The sequence below is a fragment of the Sciurus vulgaris genome (genome assembly GCF_902686455.1).
Source record: "Sciurus vulgaris genome assembly, chromosome: 10".
NCBI lineage: Eukaryota > Metazoa > Chordata > Mammalia > Rodentia > Sciuridae > Sciurus > Sciurus vulgaris.
The window spans coordinates 7,814,816-7,840,837 of record NC_136470.1 but is presented as its reverse complement, the minus strand read 5'-3'; the positions used below and the strand labels follow the sequence as shown (position 1 = coordinate 7,840,837).

The window sequence follows — 26,022 nt, the reverse complement described above, 5'->3', positions numbered from 1 at the left end:
CTCCTCTCTCCCCTGTCACCTTAAGAGTGGATGGGGCATGTAGAGACCATTTGCAACCAACCCAAAGCCAACGCCATATAAATGAGAAAAACTGAAAGTATTTCCTCTAAAATCAGGAACAAGACAGCTGTCCACTCTTAGCACTCCTATTCAATACAGTCCTCAAAAAATTAGCCAGACCAACCAGGCAAGAAAAGGAAATCAGAGGGATACAAACAGAAAAAGAGGAAGTCAAACTATATGATCCTATATCCAGAAGACCAAAAAACTCCACCAAAAGATTTCTAGAGCATATAAATGAATTTAGCAAAGTAGTAGCATACAAGATCAACACCCATAAATCAATAGCTTTCTATAAGTCAACAGTGATTCAGTGGAGGAGGAAATCAGGAAAACCATTTCATTCACAATAGTCTCAAAAAATTAAATACTTGGGAATGAATCTAACCAAGGAGGTAGAAGAGCTCTATAATGAAAATTATAGAATACTAAAGAAAAGAATTGAAGACCCTGGATGATGGAAAGACATCCCATGTTCTTAGATATATGGAATCAATATTGTCAAAGTGGCCATATTACCAAAAGTAATATACAGATTCAATGCAATCCCATCAAGATACCCATGATGTTTTTCACAGAATTAGGGGGAAAAAGCAATTTTTACATTCATCGGCAAGAATAAAAGACCCAGAAGAGCCAAAGCAAAACTAAGCAAGAAAAGCAAAGCAGGTAAGAACACAATACCTGATCTGAAAGTATACTGTAGAGCTGTAGTAACAAAACCAGCATGGCACTGGCATCAAAACAGACAAGAAGACAAAAAGAACAGAATAGAAGACACAGAGGTGGGTGTGGTGGCACACACCTATAATCCCAATGACTAGGAGGCTGAGGCAGGAGGATGGCAAGTTCAAAGTCAACCTCAGCAACTTAGCAAGACCCTAAGCAACTTAGTGAGACCCTGTCTCAAAATAAACAAACAGGGTCGGGGATGTGGCTCCATGGTTAAGCGTCCCTGGGTTCCATCCCAACCCTAATACTAAATAAATAAAAGACTAGAAGACACAGACAAATCTGCATACCTATAGCCATCTGATATTTGACAAAGGTGCCAAAAATATATCTTTGAGAAAAGACAGTCTTTTAAACAAATGGTGTTGGGGAAACTGGATAGCTGTAAGTAAAGAATGAAATTAGACCCCTCTATCTCACCCTGCACAGAACTCAAACCAAAATGGATCAAAGACTTAGGAATTAGACCAGAAACCTTATGAAACCTGGAGCCAACGCTCCATCATACAGGTGCAGGCACCGACCTCCTTAATGGACCCCCAAAGCGCAAGAAAGAAAACCAAGAATCAGTAAGTGGGATGCCATCAACTAAAAAGCTTCTGCACAGCCAAAGAAACAAGAACATGAAGAGAAGAGAAAAGAGAAAGCCTACAGGATGGGAGGAGATCTTGGCCAGCTACTCCTCCTATAGGGGACTGGACATATAGCCAGAATATACAAATAACTCAAAAAAAAAAAAAAAAAAAACCCTATCATTAAATGGGTAAAATAACTCCACAGAAACTTCTCAAAAGAAGAAACAGAAATGACCAACAAATATATTTTTAAAACGTTCAGTATCTCTAGCAATCAGGAAAATGCAAATCAAAACTACATTAAGATTCCGTCTCACTCCAGGCAGAATGGCAACGATTAAGAATACAGAAAATAATAAATGCTGGAGAGGTGGCAGGGAAAAGGCACATTGCAGACCAGTACACCAGTATGGAAGGTCCTCAAAAAACTAGGGATGGAACCACCATAGGACCCAGCTACTCCACTCCAAGATATTTCCCCAAAAGATCTAAAATCTGCAAACTACAGTGTCACAGCCACATCAGTGTTTATACTAGCACAATTCACAAACAGCTAAATTATGGAATCAACCCAGATGCCTGTCAACAGATGAAGGGATAAGAAACTGTGGTGTATGTATATACAATGGAGTTCTACTGGGCCATAAAAAAGAATCAAATTATGGCACTGCATGGTTTAACTGCTCAATATTACACTACGGAAGCCAGGCACAGTGGTGCATACCCGTAATCCCAGCAGCTAGGGACGCTGAGGCAGGAGGATCACAAGTTCAAATGGATGGAAATGGAGAATATCACGCTAAGTGAAATAAGCCAAACTCAGAAACTCAAAAGCCAAATGTTTTCTCTCATATGCAGAAGCTAGAATAAAATAATGGAAAGGTGGAGAGAAGGATAGGCTATCACAAAGAATCAATCAAATATAAATTAATAGAGGAGCAAAATGAAGCCTAGGAGAGTTGAGGAAGGAGAAGAGGAGAGGAGAAAGGAGGGGAAAGCAGAGAGGAAAAGGGGAGGATCGTGAATCAAAATGGATTACGTGCACGTATGGGTTTGTCAGGAAGAACCCAACTACTACGTAAAACTATACAGCTCTAATAAAAAAAAAAAATCCAAAAGGGAAAAAAAAAAAAACAAAAACAAAATGATGAGGGCTGAGGCAGGAGGATCACAAGTTCAAAGCCAGCCTCTGCAACTTAACAAGGCCCTAAGCAACTCAGTAGTATCTATCTCTAAAATTTAAAAAAAAATAATTTTTTTAAAAAAAATTAAAGGGCTGGGGATGTGGCTCAATGGTTAAGCATCCCTGGATTCAATCCCTGGTACCAAATCCGCCCCCCCCCCCAAAAAAAAAATACTATTGAAGAAATTAACAATGTGTTTTAAAAATGAATTTGTTAAAATTTTTTTTTTTTTTTTAAAGAGTGTGGGTACAGAGAAGAACCTGTAGGACTCATTTTTTGGTAAAAGATGACAAAGATTCCAGAATGGCAGAGATGCCAAAAGGTGGTACGTTAAAAACTGTTATTCAATTTATCTTTGAGGAAATAAAACACCTCAACATTTCCTCCACAACCAATTCTTTCTTTTAAAAGTGTAATATATCACTAATCCCATCTTCCTAACACAGCTCTTGAAAAGGTTTGATCTTACTGAGCATCTTTTTCATCACATACCTAGGATCACTTCAAAAAAGTTGACCCTTAAATTCAATTTCTTCTACTTTCACCCTACAACTAGATTAATGCTTGTAAGAAGATAAACTCAGTGTTATTCATTCGACAAAAAAGTTTATGGAGCCCCTCTGTGACCCAGCACTGCAGCGTGCGTGGGCCACATCAACACTTCTAGGTTAGCCTTGCGAGAAGCAGGCAAGCTCATACAGGGTTACGGGATTATGACGAGCCCTCACGACCAGGGTGCTCAGGACCGTGCCACAGGAGACTGGGTCAGCTGGGAGAAAGGAGAGGAAGAACTTTCCAGTACAGGACAAAAGATTTTATTTTGCCCCTTCCTGGAATCCAGCACATCCCAAAGTCAGGAAAACAAAAGGTGTTTTTACAGCAACTCGAGGAAAAGACACAGTAACATGATCCCATGCAGGACAGCGGGCCCAGGAGGAAGGGCGCCTTGGCAGCATGGGAAGTCCTATCGTGTGTTACTGTGCCCCAAAGCTCCTTGGCCAGCCCTGCCCCGCTGCCCAATCAAGGTGCAGGATGGAAATGGACTGCAGAGGAAGAGGAGAGGGTTCAAAAGGGGACGGGCTGGCCTCCGGAGGGGGTGCCACACAAGGTGCTGCAGAAGTGAGGACGGCAGATTCCCTCCTGCTACCCTGTGGTGGACTCCACATAAAGGACAGCTAATGAGTCAACAGGAAATTGCGCTTGGTTTTCCAGGCTAGTCTATGTAAGAAACAACCCAGCTCTTACTATTGGTATCTTACACACAAAATACTCACAGGCAACGTCACATGGCTGGATGTCTTCACTCAGGGACGAAGACACACGGCACATTGTGACTTCATCCTCAGAAGATGGTGCTCTGGACACAGCAGGCCAGCTCTGGGTCCTGGTCTCACTTAAGGCAGGGGTGCTCCCTGGACAGCTCTCAGTGGACTGTGATTCCCAGCACCAGCATCCAGCCAAGCAGGGCTCAGACGGGGCATGGGATGCAGTCCACATACGGGTGCACCTCTTGGCCTGATGCCCCAAGCCAGGAGCTCCTGTCTGCTGCCCTTGCCTGGCTGTCCAGATTCCTGGATGGATGGCAGTTTCCCAGCCTGGGTTCCCAAGGCTGGGCTCCCCACTTCCCCTCAGGTGCTCAGTCACTGGTCATCTATGGTAGATGAACCTGGAGGGACTTCTGACTTCAGTGACACACTGTGCCGAAATCGGTCCCTCCCACAAACGTCAGGGCAACCATGGACAAGGGACACTCAGGAGCCAAGATGATCCTGGAGATGTGGTTTATTTGGTCCACACATTTTGAAATAGATACTAACACTGAAAAAATTGGGATAGTTCACAGTGGATTTCCTGCCTCTTTTACAGACACAGCAACTCTTTCCCACATGGCAGTCACTGACTGGGGCTAAGTGGGGCACTCTCTCCAACTGGACCTTCGCATCCAGCTGGCCAGTTGCACTGTCTGCCCTCCTCCTTCCTCCACAGGCATCTGGTTGAGGCCACTCATTCTGGCCCTGGTATCAAACCTGGCTCCGATCCAGCAAATTCTCCCCTGGGGCCCTTGATGACACTTTAGGAGTTAGGTACATGCTAGTTCATCAGAGTCCAGCAACCTAGACCTTCAAAACAGAGGGGGCTTATAATTTTTCCTTAAAAAGTTAAACAGAGAATTAACATATGACCCAGCAGATATGCTCCACACAGACACCCAAGCAGGGACTCGAACAGATACAGTGCTCAGAGCAATGAGGAGGGAATGAACTGCCCATCAAGAGACGACTGGGTAAACAAGATGAGGTGGGGTGTGTGTGATATAATGTTTAATATTATCCAGCCAAAAAACAGAAGGAAACTTTGATATGTACCACAACATGGATACACCCTGAGAATACTATGCTAAGTAAATAAGTCAGTCACCAAAAGACAAATAATTGATTCCACTCCTATGAAATATCCAGAATAGACAAAACTCATAGAAGCAGAGAGCAGAACAGAGGTTACCAAGAACTGGGAGTGGGGGAAGAGGAATGGGGAGTTATTGATTAATAGAGTTTCTATCTGGGGTGATTAAGAAAAAGTTTTGGAAATAGTGAGGATGGCTGAGCAACATGGTGAATGTGATTTATGCAACTGAACCGTAGATTTAGAGATGGCTGACGTGGCAAATTTACAATACTTGATCAGGAGAGAGAAAGAGGGTGGAGGCCACGATTCACTTACTTCCAAGAAGCTCCCCGATGTCTGTGTAGCTACCTGCCACTCCTGGGTTAGCTGGCACGCCACAGGGAAGGAGTGGCAGCCCATGCAGGCAGCCCAGGGGCCTTCCAGAACTTTCCTCAGGGTCCGCCTGTGGTACCTTAGCAACACCAAGAGAAGCTACTCAGGGGACTTTTCAGAACAAAAGTCTCTTCCAGAATGACTTTCTACTTGGACCAGAAGTGACCGGCAGCTTCTCTCGGCAAATGATCTCAAGGTCTGTCATCACACACTCAACCCAGCAACAGTACGACTGCCACAGCTTTTGCCCACCTACTCCCTGCAGCGCACTGTGCTGGGCACCCTAGACCGGGATCTTCGCTCTTCACCAAACAACCTCTCTGCACCACACGCACCACTTACAGGGGAGGAAACGGGGCTCAGGCAGCATTAACGACATGCCCAAACCATATGGGCAGTGAAGTCACAGAGCTGGAATCTGAGCCCATGAAATCAAATCTGCTGGCCCCTAAATAATCCTTGCCCTGATTCTCCTCCCACAATCCTCAGCAAGGAGAGCCCCTGACCCAACACAGAGCAACACAGGAAATGCCTATCTGCTGTCACCACAATGCTGACAGCACCAAAAGAAAGATACATGCACCTGATCTGCAGGTGTGAGGGGGCGGTAAACGTGGGCAGGCTCGGAGTGAGGAGCAGGCAGTGGGTGGGAGGGCTGGAGAGGACACTCAAACGTGAAGCTTGGATCCACCACCACTAACTGCGGCTACTCAGATGAAGATCCAGGAGGATACCTGACATTGTACCACGTGAGTGAGATGTGGTGGACCTCACCACGATCTGGGTTTGGCAGGAAAGAGATGGCACTTCAGAAGGGTTCAACAAAGGACTGCCTGCAGAACTGTGGGCAGAGCCGAGAATCAAAGCACAAGGGGGTGGGGAGGTACCAGGTGCCAGCAGCAGGGCCTGAGAGCAAGAGGACGGAGCCACTAACAGGAGCTGCCAGCCAGGAGGGAGGAGAGGTAGGGACATGGCTCTCGCCTCCTGCCCATCCGTCTCCTGCCAGCGTACCCCAGTGACAGAACCAACCACGGCTAAGAGCAAGGGGGCCCAGAGAAGGGCCAACAGCACAGAGGACTGTCGTGGCCAACACCCTCCAGGAGAGAACTCCACGCTGCTCAGAGCTGGCTCTGTGGGCTCGCTGGTTAAGTGGGTCCCTCGCACATGCCAGCACTGTGTGAACTTCTGCACGTCCAGATCTTTCACCAGTGCCCAGACCAAATCTGCAATGGCAGTTCTGCAACTCGGAAGGATTTCCCATAGAGGGTCCCACCACCCGGATTCTAAGAGTTGCTCATTTCCAGATCCCCACCAATGCCCAGTACATGCAGGCATTCAATAATTTCTGCTGAACCATCTTCCTTTTATCATGTAAAGTGATAGCTCACGCTCAGTGGCTGAAAGGCCTGGATTTACTGCATTTTTTTGTTACGTGCCAACTAGCGGAAGACCACAAAAGGCTTGAGGGGAACAGTAAAAGGGGGAATGAATAAGTCGTTTCTAACAAGGCTGGTTTTACAGGCCTCACACCTCCTCTGCGCCAAGTAGGCTCATTTCAGAGGCGAGCTCTATTCTACAAGAGCAGAGACCAAGGAGGAAGCCGCGGAGGGCGCTGAGACAAAGGGCAGCTTTGCGCGGGCTGCACGCTGCACTGCGAGGACAGGAGGCGCTTCCACTGGGGCTCGGTGGGGGCTCCACATCCGCAGAGGTCTCCAGGGCCTTCATTAAGCCTGCCCGTGTGAAACGCCCGCCATTCGTCTGAGTCCAACACAAACAGGCTTCTGATAGAGCGGGGAGTGTGGGGGTGCAGGGCCCAAGAACACTGCGCCCAGGGTGCCCAAGTGGACCGGCCTGGCGACATGCACGCGGAAGCGACTGTCAGCACTTCCTGCCACCGTCTGAGTGTGTCCCCCACAAGTTCACAGGCTGGGACCTCGATCCCTCCCTGCAGCAGAGCTGGAGGTGGGACTCTTGGGAGGCCTCTGGGTCACCCCCTGGGCAGGGCTCAATGCCCCCAGTCTGTGCTAGTCACCATAAAGTCTGGTTCTGTCACTGGGGTACACTGGCAGGAGACGGATGGGCAGGAGGCGAGAGCCACCCTTGTGCTCTGGCTCTTCTACCACTACCTGCTCGCCATTCTGCTTTCCACCATAAGCTGAAGCAGCACGAGCCCAGCCCCCCAGCCCCACCGGCAATGCTGCTGCCTGATCCTGGCCTTCCCAGCCTCCTGCGGCTGCACTTCCCTTATAAATCGTGCAGTCTTCCAGGTACAATGGCCCATGCCCATAATCCCTAGGAGAGGACAAGGCAGGAAAACTGCAAGAAAATCAAAAGTTCAAGGCTAGCCTCAGCAACACAGCAAGGCCCGAAGCAACTTAGTGAGAACCTGTCTCAAAATAAAAAATAAAAACGTGGGAATGTAGCTCAATCATAAAGCATCCCTGGCTTCAAAACCCCAGTACCAAAAAAGTTAAAACGAACAAAAAAGTTACCAGGTGCAATGGTGCAAGACTGTAGTCCCAGAAACTCAGGAGGCTAAGGCAAGAAGATCACAAGTTCAAGGACAGCCTCAGCAACTTAGTGAGAACCTCTGTCCCAAAGTAAAAAATAAAAAGGGCTGGGGATGTATCTCAGTGGTAGAACCACCCGCCATGTTCACCCCCAGTATGAAAAAAATTAAAATCGAAAAATAAATAAAACAAAATACCTGGTCTCTGGTATTTGTTAGAGCAATAAAAGAATAAGACACATCATCTCTTCTCAAATCTGAATGTTCCGGGCCCTGCTACTACTGTCAGCTGTGTGCCTGTCACAGGGTGACTGGGCTGACTCCTCTGCAGCACTGCTTGTGAGACAGGGGACCCCAGGCACAGGATCAGGCCAACAGCTCCACCACCAGCCAGCCATGAAACCCTGCAAGGCACTGCCTGTGTGGGCCTCATTTTTGTTTTTTTTTTTTTTGGTGGGGGGGGGTGGGGAGTGGGATGAGGTACCGGGGATTGAACCCAGGGGTTATAACCTCTGAGCCATATCCTCAACCCCTTTTACATTTTATTTTGAGACAGGGTCTCATTAAATTGCTTAGGGCCTTGTTAAATTGCTGAGGCTGGCCTCAAGCTTGTAATCCTCCTGACTCTGCTTCCCAAGTCGCTGGGATTATAGGTGTGCACAACCATTCCCAATCAGTTTCTTCATTTTTGAAGACAGAAACCTAGAACATCCCTTTCCATCAAAATTGAGCTTCGAGTCAAGTCTCCATTGTTTGATTCTCCACTAAATGTTCATAATGTGCCTGGATTCCAATATTAAAATACACATCATCTGAAAAGAGAGAAGAGCTGGGGAGAAGTGCCAGGGAGAAGGCTGAGCACTTTCTCCTCCAGGCTATTTTAGCAGAGGTTCGTTTCTTCAGCTGGCTATCTCCATAACACTTTGGAAAATTCGGAGATTCCAGGGAACAACACATGCGGGGCCTGGACCGGGGAGAAGGGTCGAGTCCAAAGTGCACAGAGGGCAGATCCAAATGAAAAACCTCTTTAATTTTAGGACATGGTCTAAGACACCTTCACTTCAGAGAGTGCGCTCACGGACAGGAAGGGGCAGCTCTCTGACGGTCAGTACACAGGGCAGTTTTCCACGTTGGAAGCATCTTTAGTAACAGGTAACTCTCCCAACTGCTGCCTGGAACTCCATCTTGCCAGTTTTCCAACACAGCCAACTCTCTGAACTGTTACACACAGCTGTTGCAAACCCTCTGCTCCATCTGAACACAAGGAAACAGAGTTACTTGACCGGGCGGGCCACCCCAGATGGGGAGGGACATTACTCCAGGCCTGTCCTAAGGCCTCGCAGGAGTGGGCTTGGAAGCCAAGAATGTATTGCATGATACGTTATCGGGAAACCCCAAAACACATCATAAGTGCTCACACGAAACACACTTGGTAAATGCCCATGATGAGCTAAAAACAGGATATAAAGACTAACAGCACATGGTCCTTGCCTTCAAATGGGCTTGCATTACAGTTTAGTGAAACAGATATTTACAAATCATATAACAGCATTTGTACAGTATTTAAACAATTTTTTAAAATTCTTACAGAAATGACGAGATCTAAGATCCCAAGTCACAATACCTGGGTTAGGAAATTAAAAGAAAAAAATATAAATCCTATAGCTATGACATGATCATTGGAATCTTCCTAGACTAGGGGAAAGAAACCCTTTGTTGGGCATAAAAGAGCAAAAATTTATCCTCAGAGCATTTGGTATAAGATTTTTACTATTCTGCAATTTAAGACTTTTAAAACATCTACTGTTGTAAGCACTTCACACACATGGACTTTATCTGTGCTGATTCACCTGAGGACGGATGTGCCCCTCCTGATGACTAGCCACAGAGAAGAACCCTTGCACACCAGGGCTTCTGGTTTACTTCACATCTTCAAAACAAACACACCCGGGCAGAAGGAAGCTACTGCCGCCCTTCCCACAGCGCCCTGGAGTTAAAACATCAGGGCCTTCAGTCCTCGTAAATAACTCCTGGTGAGTTCAGTGCTTTTACTTAAAAGCAATAGCATATGCATTTTTCAAAACGAAACATAAAAGCCACCTCTATCAGAAAAATATGACAAAATGTTATCCAGTGGTAAATCCAGGTGAAGGTCATGTAGGGCTTACATACTATTCCTTTACCTACTTTTTTTTTTTTTTTTTTTTTTAACTAAAAAACTGGAACAAAAATGAAGGTACCGGCTTCAGAAACTCTACGGCCTGACCAGCTCTGCAGCTAGCTGCTAAGCCTGGAACCGTAGAAGACACAGCAAGGCGGAACACGGTGGGGAGGTTCACACTGGAACTGGACCCAGGAGCCCCTCCTGCGGTCTGTGTGGGGGCAGGGCTGCTGAGGCCACATGGGGGGCAGGAGCACTTCCCCAAAACCACAGAATTCCATCCGCACGGAGCCCTCCCTCTGGAGCCCGGGCCTGCAACGCTCCAAACTCGGGACGTACTTCTCCAAGTATAAAAACCAGCGCGTCTCATGAAGCTTTTCGTCTATGTGGGATCAGTGTGTTAATAACAGCTTACTGGCACTGAATGAAAAAACACACAAGTCTTAATCTCAGTCTTGAATTTTGTCCAGGTCCTACGTCATAGCTGGCTGGCGAGGGCTAGGCCCCTAAGTGTGCTGGTGACTGGCAGGCTGTGTAGTGAGACCTGAGTTTTGAACCAGGATTGGTAGCTTAACAAAATTTACTGGTTGTAGAAAAAGTAAACTTGCCTCTAGGGAGGTGAGCTCAGCCTCACCATTCTGACCAGCAGCCCCTGGTGGCCAGTTCAGTAGAAAGTGCTGGCTCCGATGCTGGACCGCTCTGACCTTCCCTTCTAATGAAGGTCGCTTGAGCAGACAGGCCATTCTAGGTCACAGCTGGGGGTCAAGAGGGAAGCAGCAAAACCCAAACTGTGGTGCGCTTTCTGGGCCGTTAAGTTAGATGACCCGCCCCATGTTGAAAGTAAAAGTGGCGAACTTGCTTTCAGAAGTAGAAAGGGGGCTGGGTTCCCGCCCCAGCACCAGGAGCACACCACACCTAGGGAAGAAAGAAAGGAGAGTCTATTATAAAGGCGCAAGCCACAGGCAGGTAAAACTTGGAAAGTATGTCATTCTTAATTGTGTAGAAAACCTTAAATATTCCAAGAGCACAGATTCCTGCACAAAATGAAGCAGCCACTGACACTTACCTACAGAGCACCAAACAGTAGGCTGAGTTCTACAGGCTGAATGCTGGGAATCCTTACTGTAATATAAGGAAACGCTCCTTATGGCAGAAACTTCTAGAATGCTGCCGCCATTCAGAGAATAAGGAAAATGCTCAGGATTGTGAGGCCTGATTTCTAGTGGCACAGATTCACACCATCTCACCCGATATAAATAGAGGACTGATCACAGGCTGACAGCTGGCTTCAAAGGCAGAGGAGCACAAGAAGTGGAAGCCATCAGCTTCAAGCCGACCAGCCTTCTTGGTAAGGTGCACCCCGTCCTCAGCCACGAGGAGAACAATCTGGAAACAATCTGCTGGGCAGCTGCTCTCATCAACAAACTGTTTATTGTAAGAAAGTGGCTGGGTCAAAGGGCTAAACATCAACCCGAACCCGAAAGCATACGGAGCAAAAATCAATACCGTCCCTCTAAGGAACCAGGACTTCGCATGCAGAAAAGGAAGGGGTGAGAAACTCCTGCTTAGGTGAAAGGCCCAGAACAAAACCCGTGCATTTCAACACGCAAGGCTGTTCTGCATGTGATTACAGCGGCTGCTATTTTCAGAATGGCCTTTTAAAAAGGGCCTACGTATCGCATTCAAAAGAGTCATAGAAATCAGCTTCCCAGATCTACTTCCTCTAAAAGTTACAATGGTCCATCTTAGTTCCTTCCTTCTGTTTGCTTTACAAAGGGCCCAATATGCACACGCCGTGAGCAATGCACCCATCTTCACAGTCTACTGGGAAACAGAAGTCCAAAGAGACCTGATCACATGAAGGAACTGCTTTACTTGAGGGGCGACAGGTCTTGTGATAAAGAGAAGATAAGTCTTTATCTTTTAGAGACACATACTGAAATATTCACAGATGAGAAATACAATATCTGGGATTCAGATCAAAACAGTTCAGCAGGAGGAGTAGAAAGGAACGGATGAAATGAGGACTGGCCATACACTGGTCAGCAGCGAAGGGGACTGAGGGTCACAGGGGCTCGCCAGGTTCCTCCACTGACTTTTGTATATCTGAAATTTTCTACAAAATGTTTTCCCTTGCTTATCTGCACAATTCAACCGCTACTTTGAAAGAAGAAAAAACCATGTCCTAGTATAAGAAGAGAATTAACCAACCAACACCATGCACTAACTCGCCACGAGTGCACACGCAGACACACCACACGGCGGTCACCAGGCGCGACTAGACACACAACACCGGCCGTCACCAGGCGGTGGACTGTGTTCTGAGCGACATCTGAGACAGAGCTGGAATATTCCGACAAAAAAACCAGAGACGCAGAAAGGGATGGTCCATGCTTTCCTCCCAGGCCCATGGTCCATGCTGCCAACTGTCCAGCAGACATGATGCCCTCAGGTTCCCCAAGGTGGCAAGCTGCAGGGGCAGCTCAGGGGGCAGGGCACCCACAAGGCAGGAGGAGCCGGCCAGCACCACTCCGCGTACACAAAGTAACGTTTTAATAACTTCGTGACAAATGAAATTGCATCAAAGACAGATTCTTAGGGTTTCATTGAGTTATGGAGCAGGAGAACATGTAAGCTGTCAGGAAACCTCACTGCCATAAATAATGGAGACCAAGATTTTCAACAGACAATAGCACTCACAAACTTGGAAAATGCAGCTTCTGTCAATCTGTGGCTCCTAAATGCTTGCACTGATGATCCTTAAACGAAAGTAAAATTAATTCCAGAAAGTTTCTGAAATAAATAAATCAACAGAAAGCCAAATAGTCTTTCATGCACTCCAGCTGCATCTACTGATCATTTCAAGTTGTTCCAGTATACAAATGAACACGGCAAGCATCGCAAATTCTTAGAAAAGGATACACTGAAGTGAACCTCGAAAAAAGTCTTTTTTAAAAGTTGTTTTTTAGTTTAATTGCTTTGCCAAATTGTTTTTCAGTCCGATTGCTTTGCCAAGAGCATCATGAACATCGCAGAGCCTGGAGAAGATCAGAAAGGTCGTCTCGTCCCTGCTGCTTCCTGACAAGACAGTTTGTAATGAGAATTTGGTGATAGTCCTTTAAAAGACCCTCTCCTCTGATGAGCTCATTTGGCCAATCTGAGATACCACACCCGACCCCAACATCACGGAAGGAAAATATACCCGAAGGGGAGAATTTGAAATTACACACTTTTGACCTCCAACGCATTTTTATGGACCAAAAAGCTGCAGAAAAACAAATCGTCTGTGTGCAAGGGCTACCAATGGAAAGTGATACTGCAGAGCAATAACCTGGGCAACCCCAGGCAGCACGGGTCCGGATGTGCCCAACCCTGCAAATACTGGCCATCTTTTTTAAATGTATGAAACACTATTTGATGATTCTTTTAAAAAATAAATGTCCTTATTAACAGATTAAAAGTGGGAAGGGATAATGGATTTAAACATCACACCACGTCCATGTGCATCAAAGCGTCATACGGTACCCTGTAAATATGTATGATTTTTATGTTTTTATGTATCAGTTTTAAAAATGGGAAGGAAAATTAATGAATGCCACCACTCAACTGCTCTCCAATAACAGCTGTAGGTAGGATTCACTTTTGTTCAAAGAGAAGAAAATGACTTGCCAGATGCTTTTCTAAGGCGCAGAAGGAGCAAAGCCTTGCATGCGAAGGCAAGTTGGCTTTACAGTATACGTTTCCCAAGCTCAGAGCTTGGGAAAGACAGTGGTCTGTGACCCCAACAGTCGGGTGACGTGGGTGGCTTTGCTGACACTAACGGACAACGCCTCTCCCACCTCCACACGGTCAGAATCTGAATTTTAGTCTTGAAGTGCAACCATCCAGGGCTAAAGCAAGCCCTCTCTTCACCCTTAGCCTGAGTCCTGTACTCACATGCCTTTCACTGTGAAATCTCCCCCACAGCAGAAATGGCCAGATGTTTCTAAATGCGCCTTTGCATCCCCAGAGTCAACGGGGAAAAGACTGCTCCACCAAGTCAGGTTGTAGTTCAGCTATCTTATTTTCTCCTGCAGTTTTTAGTTAAAGTGGATATATGAGTTTAAATAAATGCATATTTATTTAATATATATGTACATATCCATATACAAATATATATGTGGTTGAAACTAAAAAAAAAAAAAAAAAAAAAAAAAACCACAAAAAGTATCAAGTAAAACAAATATTCTAAAGGCTGAGCTGTTCTTATTTAAAACCATGTTCCTCAGTTGATGAAATGGAGTTTAGGGTTGGGGTTGTAGCTCAGTGGTAGAGCGCTTGTCTAGCATGTGTGAGGAACTGGGTTCAATCCTTGGCACCACGTAAAAATAAATAATAAAATAAACTTTTAAAAAAAAAGAAATGGAGCTTAAACTGTAGAATTTTTATGAGGGATACTGTCTGCCACTAAGAACCCAAAATTATGATCAACTTCAACATTTCTCCTTCTTAAAAAAATCTTTTTTAATTGACAAAATAGTATCTATTACTGTGTGCAATACGTATTGATATATGTATATGCTGTGAAATGGAGCACTCCAGCATTCTTTCACAGATATTATTACACCAAAGACTGAAAACATGGAAGAAAGAAAAATACTCGCAATCAAGCAGCGGGGGCACACAGAACGATACTAAAACGTGGCAGCGCCGGGACACCACACGTGGCCCAGTTCAGTCCACAGCGCCCGGGAAAGCCACATCCACCTGCTCACAGGTGGCTATGCAGTCAAAGCAACAAACTGAGAGCAGAGAAGACAGCTCAGAAGAAATGAGCTCTCTTCCCATCTGCGGAGAAAGCACCCACGGACAGACAGGCAGGACAGACTAACCTCAGCTGTGTCCTGCTTTCCTACAGAAGCCAGGGAAATGCGCCTGCATGCCCTGGTGTCACTGCTGAGCTGTGGCCAGGACAGAGGCACCGCAGCACCCCGCGATGGAGGAGCTGTCCCCACCTTCCCAAGCAGGCAGGGGAAATGCAGGATTAAACACCGTTCCGCCCACAAATTGCCTGTAGGTTTTGAACCCCCCAAAGCACCGTCGCTTTCCCAGACGGTCAGCACCGTACGGGCAGGAACATTCTCAAGCTATTAGCACAACGAAACTTCAATTCACATCCCAAGAGCTGAAGGGGAACATTTATCAAACGGCACTCGGGTCTCAGACCCCAGCATCCTGAACTGACCAACAGTCGGGGACAGCCCCGCCGCCAAGGGCGGTCCTGATGCCCGGATGGGATGCTGTGCACCCTCCCCCTCGGAAGCCAGCCTTGCTTCTGCACCCTGATCACAGGGCCTTTGACTGTGCCCTCTAACCTGGTGCCAGGATGGGCTTATTCCCCAGGATGTATTTTTTGGACCTGGGAGACAAAAATCTGCTCTTAAGAATGTTCCAAGATTTCCTAGAGACAGCTTCAATCGACTTCTCGGGAGGCAGTGCCATAATCCATACCCGCTCACACATGGCAGCTATTAGGAGCTGGTGTGTAGGAGACAAAAAGCATTTGGTCTTGGAGGATTTTTTTTATTCCAAAAGAGCCTGTTTCCCATCCACGAATTTGTTGACTGTATAAATGGTAGATATAAATAGTCTGAGGAAATAAAGCCGTCCTTCCCAGGACAGGGTGTCACCCCATGAAAGCAACGGCCAGGAGGCATGTCCCTCCAGCCAGAGCCCACCTTCCCTTCCCCAGACCCCACAGAAAAATCACAGACAGAGAAAGCAAATCATACCGGCACTCAGTAAAAGGGGAAAGCAACCAAGGTGTGTTCTCTACGGCCCCAACACGTTCCCCTAGAGCGCGGGCTCGGCAGGAGGTAGAGGCATGCCTACGGAAGCGCCATTCAACAAAGACGGTCACACAAGGCTGGAAAGCGCCTCGTAAAAGCAGACTTCTGAAAATGAACTAAAGAAAACACCCCACCTAGGAGTTCTTTTGCATTTTGACACAAGAGGCATCAGGCCTTGCGCCCCAGGCACTGTGTGTGACAACAGGAAGCCAGTCAAAGGAACAGAAAATGTCCAGTCTCAGTGAAGAGCAAAGGAAGAAAGAAAGGAGAGAGGTACATGAAAGACCCTTAAACAAATGCTCCTAGCTATAAAAGCTCTAGGCATGTCTGCTTTAATCCTCAGCTGCTTCGGCTGTGCCGGCAACAGTAACACAGCAGGGCCACCCTACAGCCGTGCGGCAGCGATTCAGGCTGCACCTGGGATTCTGGCTTTTCTCTCCGATTGTATCTCCAAAAAGTAGCCTATGGGCCGTAGTGGAGTCGCTGGCCATTTTCTTCCCTACTCTACATTCACGGTTCAGAACAAGGACTGAAGGCAGCGGAGGGTCAGGATTCCAGGTCGAATACCGTACTTTAAAATGGCAGGCAAAGTTCTTGGTTCCTCCTTTAAAGGGAATTCCAACCAACTCATTAGAAAACTACACCAGGCCTCTTCTGTGTAGAGACCCAGCCTCTGGCGGAGGGCACAGATCCGTGGCAGAGCATTTGCCTGACACGGGCAAGGCCCCGGGCTCAATCCCCAGCAGTGCCAAAAATTAAAACAAACAAACAAAACCGGGTCTCCTCTTCCAGCGCCGCTCGGCCTTGGCCCTTGTCAGGGCCACTGACACCAAGCCAGGTGAGTCTGGATGCCTGTGAACTCCAGACCATGCCGCAAAGATCAGAAATGCGCTCTCGTTTCCAGAAACCCCCACGGCGAGGGGCTGACACTTGGTAGGCACTCAAATGTTTGCTAAACAGAGTGGTCAGTTAGGGCGGCGGGTGCAACTGTGTGGTATGACAGTCTGAGTTTCTTCACAAAGCCACCACTCGCAAAGTGATTTCCACTTTACTGCAGATGTGTATAGCAAAGCACCCTGCTGCACTCCGAAGCACGGACCAAAAAAGACATTTAAAAAAAGGAATTCTGTGGGTAGAAGGGACTACGGGGGTTCTTTGAGTTTTTGATGTTGATAAACATCAAAATTATTCTTGCCAACAATACCTGTTTTCTAAGGGGAGGAAGTTTCAGAGTAAATGATTTGGGGTTGAATTAAAATGAAACTCGTGTGTGCGTCCAAGCATGTATCATCCAGTGCACACTCCCACGCCACCAAAACGACACACACACACCACACACCGCAGTGATTCTGCCCGGTTACTTCAATAACAACTCAGTTGTCACTTCTTGTTATGGTTACATCTTGATCCCCAGGGTGAGGTAACCGGACACCTACTCACAGAACCCTGGCCAGAAGTCCAGCCGGCTTCCATTTCTCAGGTCACCTACACATCATTAGCTCCTGGCCACAGTGAATGCCCAGAAGAATTCCAAGAGTTTTCATTTTAGGGGAAAAAAAAAAAAAAATCCTGTGCTCCGAGACCCGAGCAGGAAGCTCAGGGAGCTCGGGAGGCTGCCTCTGCTCCCTGGAGCCAGGGCCAGGGCCACTCACCTTCTCCCGCTCTCCTCTGCATCCTCCGGCCTCAACGGGAGATGGAAGGGGACTGGCAGGTGACACTGCAGGACTGGAGGTGGGGGAACGGCTCTGTCCCCACGCACAGGCCCCACGGCTGGCCTCTCCACAGGTACCCCTCTGCTGGGCAGCACGCCCTCTTCCTCTGCCCTGTCTCTGGCAGCAACAAGGTAGAAACAGAACCAGAGACACAGAAACAAGACAGCAAGATTCTAACATAGGGAAGAACTGTTTTACCTAGAAAATTAAATTTCATACAAAATAAATCTATTAAAATCATCCTATGAAACATCAAAGAGTTGTGGTTTTTTCCATAAAATCAGTGTTTCCCATAAACACTACCCGCTACCTCCCCACCAGCGTGGAGGCCGCCAGGCGGGTCACTTCACACCACAGCCTCGGTCCCTTAGCCACCCACACCTGCAGAAGGAAGCCCTGGCAGCACATCAGGTCGGAGGGCCCTGCCAAAGAAACGGAACATCCAAGCAGGGGCACTGCTTGGAACTGGGAGCTGCTACAACAGAGGTACCTTCCCCGATGCACCCACCAACCGGAGCCACTCACCAGAGTTCGAGGAGTGATTTACCGGCAAGGCTGAACCTGTTTAAATTACTAATATAGACCGCCAAATATCAACGGAAGTATCAATATCTACACAAGACACTTGCCTTTCACAGTTAGTTTCAACCATACACGGGACACCTCCCAAGTCCGATGACATACGCTAATTTTGTTTTTTAGTTTTTAATAGCTGATTGGCTCATTATAAAAGTAACACCCACACATTATAGGCAATTTGGAAAACAGCAAGTTTAGACAGACTATTGAAGTCACCCGTAAGCCCACATCACAGTACATTACACACGTATACATGCATGCACACACGTACACAGATATACAGACGGTACACGTGGCTGGCTGCTTCGTGACCCTCTGGTCTTGATTCTGTGGACAGATGTGTGGTATACATGTGTTAGGGGGCTTCGTGGTTTAACGAATGGGCTTTGCTGAAGCCTGGTTTGACCCTGCCCCTGGAGGCTGAATTACATGCAAAGGCCGGGTCAGAAAGGAAGCCCTGCTCGGCCACCCAGAGCCACACCCCAGCACAACCCAGCCTGCTCTTTTTGGGCACGGTGAAAACATGTGTGATGGGAAGACTTCACACATGGTGAAGACACACGTGATGGATGTTCAGCGGGAGTCTCGTGTTTCTGCCTGTGGCAGTCTGGACATATGGGTGTCTATGGAGCCTCAGAACACGCCCCAAGCATGGCCAAGAGTCCACCTACTCCGGGTGGGTCACTTCCATGTGGAACCCTGCTATTCTTCTCAATTCAAATCACAGTAATGCGGAAGCACATAGGGGCTTCATAAATCTTCTGGTGCCACAGCACCAAACTGTATCAGCTCGGTTGGTGATCAATAAAACTATTTAGAGGATCCATGTACTTATGTTCCTCTTTCATATTCTATTGTATAATAGGACCTATACAGTAAACGTTGACTCAAAAATATTAGGAACTCTGACATTGAAATAACTTATACAGACACAGAAGTGCCACCAAAATAAAGCAAAACTTCTAAATTACACTATGTGACATTAATAAAGAGAGAAAAAAATTTCTCAAGAACTACTTTGTGTTTCTAGGGGTGGGTATGCCTGGCAGCCTAGCTCAGCAGCGCCACCTTGTGGTGGGAGCTTGGCTTACAGCAGCAGAGTATTTTCCAGGAAGCAGGAAACAAAACCCTCTGAGACATCCAAGTCCTAGGACAGGTGAGTCACAGATTGCCAGTGCCAAGATCCTTCACGTAACGTAATCCCACGGGCGCCAATGTGATCTGTTAAGGCCACAGGAAAGAAAACCGAAGACGACCACTGTGTTCCCAACTCTTCAGTCTGCATGGTAACCTGAAGCCAGCAGCGCGATGACTAGTGTATTCTGACCCGCTCAGCCTCAGCCGCACAGGACAACCGCAGCAAGAGCGATCGCCTGGCCACCTCCAGGAAGGCCACTCTGTTGTGCCTATGCTCAGACTCATTTGCATGATAATCCTTCAGAGAATTCGTAATCCAGGAAAACAATGATATTAAACTTCTGACATTTCTTCTTAGCAGATTCAGGTCTTTTAAGAGGAGTTGGTAAATATTAAGGAATGGATATAGTCTAGGGGCTTAGTTCAAAGATAGAGTGCTTGCCTAGCACGTGTGAGGCCCTGGGTTCAATCCTACTGTAGCAATAAAAAAATAAAAAATTAAAAAGAATGAAAAGAATAGGTATGTACAAGCACACACACACACTTGGTTCCCTTCACCTCCAAGGTAAAGCAGTGCAGCCAGAAAATGAGCACACTAGGAGGAAAAAGCAGCCCACAGCACGGGACACCCGAGAAGACCAACGCAGGACCCAACAATTCTGAAACCACCCTCTCTGGGGCTGGTATGGAAGGTCGGAGCATTCACGTGTGTCACAGAGCAAATGTTTGCTTCACCTGATCCAAGAGTTACATGGTTTTTATGAACAGGTGAATAATCCCCCCAATCAATCAACAAAGAAGGAAAAATATTTCTCCCACGCCCCACTGACCCAGGCAGTTTAAATAACTGGCAGGATAAAAACATGTGTTTTAATTAAGTAGATGCAAAAACACATAGTTTCAGCTTGGGTACTTTCCACTATGCCCACCCTAAAGAATACCCAAGAAAGCCAGGTGTTCCAAATGTCCGCCCACAGGCCACTCTTTCCTCTATTCTCTGTTCAAGAGTCCAGACGGTCCCAGTCCCACGTCCACCACTGTCAGAGCTCCCAGCAAAGGTCAAGGAGCACTGCCAACGGCCAGCCAGTCCACCCAGGGGGAGCCTCAGAGCAGACACTCTCTCCCGTCTGCTCAGGAAGGAGGCAGAAGCTCCAGGAGGGTGACAGAACCCCTCAGCCCCACAAGCTCAGCCGCAGGGCCCTGCCCCTCCTGCAAGGCAGCCTGTCCACAGGACCTGCAATGTCAAAGACGGGCTTTATTTTGGTATTTCCACAAGACAGAGTGATGCTCTTCCTTCTATTAGCTGAACACGTAAAACAGGGAAAGGGACTCTGAGTTCCTGAGATGAAGGTACAAACAAAAGCCACACCATTAACTCCCAGAGCACCCATCAGTACAGGGCAAGCTGCCGAGAGCTGGTGATGAGAACACAGCAAGAGCATGTTTCTTAAAGGAAAAAATCCACTGCTGCAGTATTAATTTTTAGAATTAAAAACATTACCTTCAGTTTTTCTAGACTAAGTGCTAGGCACTTGTCAGCATATAACAAACTCTAACTCATTCAACGTCCCAACCACCTAATAATAATCATCATTACATTATTATTAAATAATAAATTATTTAATTATATGTTAGGTATATAATAAATTATTAATTTTGTTATTATAATAAATTGTTATTTAATAATTATTCATATAGAACTTTCATCCAGTCCTCAGGTAATCCTGAAAGGCAGCTCCCAGGTTTCACATCTGTCTTCTTCCAAGGAAGACAGGGAGCTTTGCACCCTCTGGAAACTCAGCTTGCCAAGGGACACAGCGGTCTGGAAGACAGTGCCCTCTCTCGAAACGTTGGGGAAAGGGTGTATTTTGTTCTTTTCGAGGGAGGGCAGGTAATCCGGTGTGTAGAGTCACCTGGCTGCAGGGGTATTTTCTGAAAACTACATGGTTATGTCACTGACCTCACAGATTCGCCTGCTAAGGGGATACAACAGAAAGAGGACTTGCAAAATCATCTGTCACTAGGAATAGGAAATGACCGCACAGCGACGTGAGGAGATCAGCAGGAGCAACACACCTGGAGAATCTGGAGGCCCGCCCCAAACCAGGAATCAACAACAGGCAGCCATGCAGACCCCAGGCCAAGAAGCCCCAAACACATTCAGAGAACAGGACATTTCCTTTGAGACAGGGACTGAGACCAGAGCACCTCTGCCACAAGAGGGCAGACGTCAGCCCAGGCAGAAGTCCCGACTTTCCCATGCAGCGCTCTGCTGAGAAAAGCCCACAACAAAACCACCCAGTTTTTACCCCAAACGACTAAGATTTCCAAATGCAGCATCCCTCGGGTCCCAGAGTGTCCTGGTTCAGTACTGCCCTCCCATGCACACCAAGGTCCACAGATGGCCAGTGCCCTGCAGCCAACGGCACATTAGCTGCATACAACCTGCACACAAGCTCCGAATCCCTAAGTCATCTCTAGATGACCTACACTACCCAACACAACGCGAGTGCTATGTTGTCACGCTGGGTTGTCCAGGGAATGATGAGCACGTGCTCAGTAAAGGCACGATTGCTTTTTCCCGTATCTTTGATCTGCAGTTGGTTGGCTAAACCTACAGATGCAGAGCCCACAGATGGGGGTGGGGGGGGATGGAGGGGCGACTGTTCACTCTCAACACACACAACAGGGATCTTCCCCTACAAAGGGCCATAATCTACCACACCTCCCGAACTCTAGTCTCTCCACCTCCCTTACCTACACACGCCAAAATAAGTCAAAGACACTCATGCATCCAAACATGGTTTCTAAACCCAAAGCCAAAACAGAAATGGGAAATCACAATGGAAATCAAAATCAAAGCCAACAGAGGAGGAGGGTGAGGCGCCTCACCTCCGCAGCCGGCAGCAGGTACAGGGGCGTTAAGGCAGGAGCTTCTCGCAGGTCACAGGCTGACGCCCAGGGCTGTGAGGATCTCCTGGAGGACTTCGTACCTTCTCAGGTTGCTTGCCTTAAGCAGGTCGAAGTCTTCTTGGTCTGCACTAAGGAGGAGCTGGGAGGTAGCTCCAAGTGCACCTGACAGAAAGACACCACTTGGTAAATCGGAGCACTTACAGTCTCAGAGTTTCTTCAACAGGCTTCCTAAGAGTGAGTGTGGACTCCACTCCTCATCAAACAGGAATATAAACTCTGAACCTGAATATCTGGAAAGTAACAGAAATAAAAGAACAAAAAGCATTTAAAAGGACCTTTTTCTTTTTTTTGGTACTAGGAATGGAACCCAGGGGTGCTCTATCACTGGGTTATTTCCCCAGCCCTCTTCAATTTTTATTTTGGGACAGGGCCTCACTAAGTTGCCCAGGCTAACCTTGAACTTGTGATCCTCCTGCCTCAGCCTTCTAAGTTGCAAGACCACAGGGGTGTGCTACCACACCTGGCCCTGAAGGGCCTCTTACAAAGTGGCTGCCAGGCTGAGAGGTCGGGTGGAACTGACCCTGGGAGGTCAACAGACTCTTTACAGGTTGATTTTTATCACCAGCCACGTGACCTTGGCAAGTCACTTAGACTGGTTATCAGCCTAAATCACCTGCAGCATAGTTGTGCTGAGAAGCTAAGTGAAGTATGCTGTGCTCGCTCAGGCAGGCCCCAGGGCCATGCTGGGAACTTCCACCTGCCTACCAGCCAGAACTGGAAGCAGCACCTGGGAGAAGAGAATCAGGAGTAGCTGCAGGAACGGAAACGGTGGATCCTGGACACCACACAGGCCCTCCCCCGCCCTCCTCCACCGGGCACAACTCTAAGACTCAGAGCCTCGTGTACTCGGCCCAGACTGGCTGGTCAGTGAAAAGCAAATCATCTCTACCCACCAACACCTGTCCTGCATGAAGAAACATACTGGAACTTGTAGCTCCCCTGAGATCAGACTTTAGTTGAGTTTTAAAGCCCGGCGGTGCCAGAATACCGAATACCCAGCACAGTGAACTGAACTACTTGCTTTACTTATTTTTATCTGCTGTATGGAAAGCTTCTGACCTGAACATTAGGAAAGTGAAAAGCTAGGCGCTAGCCTTCAGGGTAACTTCGCAACTCTCCAATCCCACCCAGCCCTGACCAGGCCAAACATGCTGTCTACAATGGTCCAGATCTGAAAAGGTCTGCAGAACACTGTCCAGCATGGTTCCGTGCTCCAGTTAGACGGCAGCTGGGGCTCCCCCACCCACAGGGCACGCCCGTCAATGGGCAGCAGGGAGGACGCCTGTCCTCCAAACAGCCCTGGGCAGGGAGGAGGCACAAAGGTGGAGCATGGAAGGGATCGTGTGCTACTGCCTCCTTGCCCCAAGATGGGCATCTGCTCTTGAGTGAACACAGGCAGATGGACAAGCCACACCACAGAAGGTCCATTTCCTTCAAGTGAGCGGTGTGGGGTTAACCTGGGGGTTAAAATAGAGGAGAAATAAGTGAGCAAAGTTCTGCCCCCGCCAGAGCTCCAGGGAGAGGAGGCTGCACTGACTGAATGGTGTGAATACACAGAATATCCTAGAAGCACAGGCAAGTACTAAACTCATTTCCACACAAGAAAGATGCCAAGGGCAATCCACGCCCATCTACCAGCAGGCCTCCGAGTTCTAGGACACAAGCCACTGAAATGGGGGAAAATGCTTCCACTTACTATCTTATGGTTTCAAGATTTTAGGTGCTGGGCCCAGTGCAGTGGCATATTGTAATCCTGGCAACTCTGGAGGCTGAGGAAGGAGGATCACAAGGTCAAGGCCAGCCTCAGCAAAATCGCGAGGCCCTAAGCAACTTAGCAAGACCCTGTCTCAAAAAATAAAAAGGGATGAGGATGTGGCTCAGTGGGGTAAACACTCCTGGGTTCAATTCCCAGTACCAAAAATAAAAATTAAAAAAGAAAAAAAAAAGTTAGGGGCTGGTCTGGGGGTGTAGGTCAGTGGCAGAACACTTGCCTGGCATGCTCCAGGTCCTGGGTTCAATCCCTAGCACCACAGAAAAAAGGTTTAGGTAAAGAGGCTGCATCTGGCTCTGCTCTCAGCTAGTAAGGACAGAACAGCACCATGAGTATGAGTGGGTGTGTGCCTGGTCCTTCACAGTATCAGGCCCAAGTCATCCTCTGCCTGTAAAATCGCTACCACATGGCAGGCCTATCTCCAGGACTCGGCTTCTAAACGGTGGGCTTTTCAACTGGACTGAAAGTCAGAACAGGAAATGTCTCCAGCTACACATGGGCCGACTGGCCTCTAGCAGGCAGAGCCAAGGCTGCTGCTAAAATCCTAAAATGAATGGGGACCCTCCCTCCACAAAGCCCCCAAATGTCGGTGGGACCATGGTTGAGAACTCCGCTACAAAAGCAGAACCAATCCTGCCCTGAGTTATAGCTCAATAAGAAAAAAAAGTCTTAGCCAGGTGCAGCGGCTTGCGAGGCTCAGGCAAGAGGATCCCAAGTTCAAAGCCAGCCTCAGCAATTTGGCAAGGCCCTAAGCAACCCAGCAAGACTCTATCTCAAAATAAAATATAAAAAAGGGCTAGGGATGTGGCTCAGTGGTTAAGTGCCCCTGGGTTCAATCCCCAGGACCAAAAAAAAAAAAGAAGAAGAAAAAACTTTTTTAAATCAATTTTTGAGCTTTATTTGAACAACTTCATGCCAAACTCCTGATCCATTTGATAATCAAATAACAGCATTAATCCCTGGACTTAAATTTTCCCTGCAAACTTGGTCAGCACGGCGAGCATGCAAACATGCCCTCTTTTCCTACATCACTGTGAGCACGAGGCCACCGAGCAGGCCGCCTGCCCCTGGGGAGCCCCCCGCCAGCACAGTCTGTTGCCCTTGAAGTGCTTCTCCTCCTTGGTGCTGGGCTGCAGCATCACCAGCTTAATAACAGAGAAGAGAGGATGATGAAACTGAATGGAGAAAGAGGAAACTAACCAGCCTGCAATAGTATTTACTGGTTGATCCTGGCAAGGTATCACAGCGACCCAGGCTGAGGAAGAAACAGTGACCATGTCACACAGGAGACTGGAAGTCATCTAAAATCAAAAAGGGCACTCTAATCCTCTGCATCTGATTTGTGGAGCCGCACTGTACTGCCTTTTGCTCCTCGGGCAATGCACTGCAGTATCAAATTTTAACGGACAGTAATGGGGTCAATTTAATGGTGCAGCAAACAGATTTGCTGTGTAACTTGGAGAAGTGGATCACAACAGTGCCGAATCGATTTTCTAGTACAAGTCTGCACACAGAGGCGGTAAAATCCGCTCTTCAGAACTGAAATATGGCTCTAGGAAGTCGGGTTTTTAAGTGGATTTTCTGGGAATGCACAGTTACTATAGTGACCATATTTGCAGAGAAAAAGACAAAAAAGAGGTGCAGCCAGGTGTCTCGCAGCCCTGCAGGAAACCTGCCTGGGTTGCACACGTTCATCTGGACCAACATCCAGTTTCTTAATCTTAAGCATCTTGCTGATCCTCATAAGAACAAATGAGCGGGCTTGAGAATAGCACAGAAACCAACCGAACCCACCTAAAGGGCACTGCCTCCTTCCTCCATCACAGCGCGTGGCTCATGGGGTATTCACAAAAGCCCTCGCCAAACTAAACTTCCACTCACCATCGACAAGACCTCTGAGCTGGGAGTCAGAAGTGCCCAGGTAGACTGGCAGGCTCAGCCACAGAGCACCTGCCCGGCACACGAGGCCCTGGTCTCCGTCCCCCATACCACGCACACGGTGTTGAGGCCTTTACGTGTACAG

At 47.6% G+C, this 26,022-nt stretch overlaps 1 protein-coding gene across 1 annotated transcript in view; it reads right to left on the bottom strand.

Annotated features, from left to right (window-relative positions):
• HLCS (holocarboxylase synthetase) overlaps window positions 1–26,022 on the bottom strand; it is a 192,378-nt gene that overhangs the window by 150,076 nt on the left and 16,280 nt on the right. The window contains 3 exon segments of the mRNA XM_079155193.1: window positions 22,148–22,204; window positions 22,206–22,288; window positions 22,291–22,330. Of these exon segments, the coding sequence (XP_079011319.1) occupies window positions 22,148–22,204; window positions 22,206–22,288; window positions 22,291–22,330 (180 nt within the window).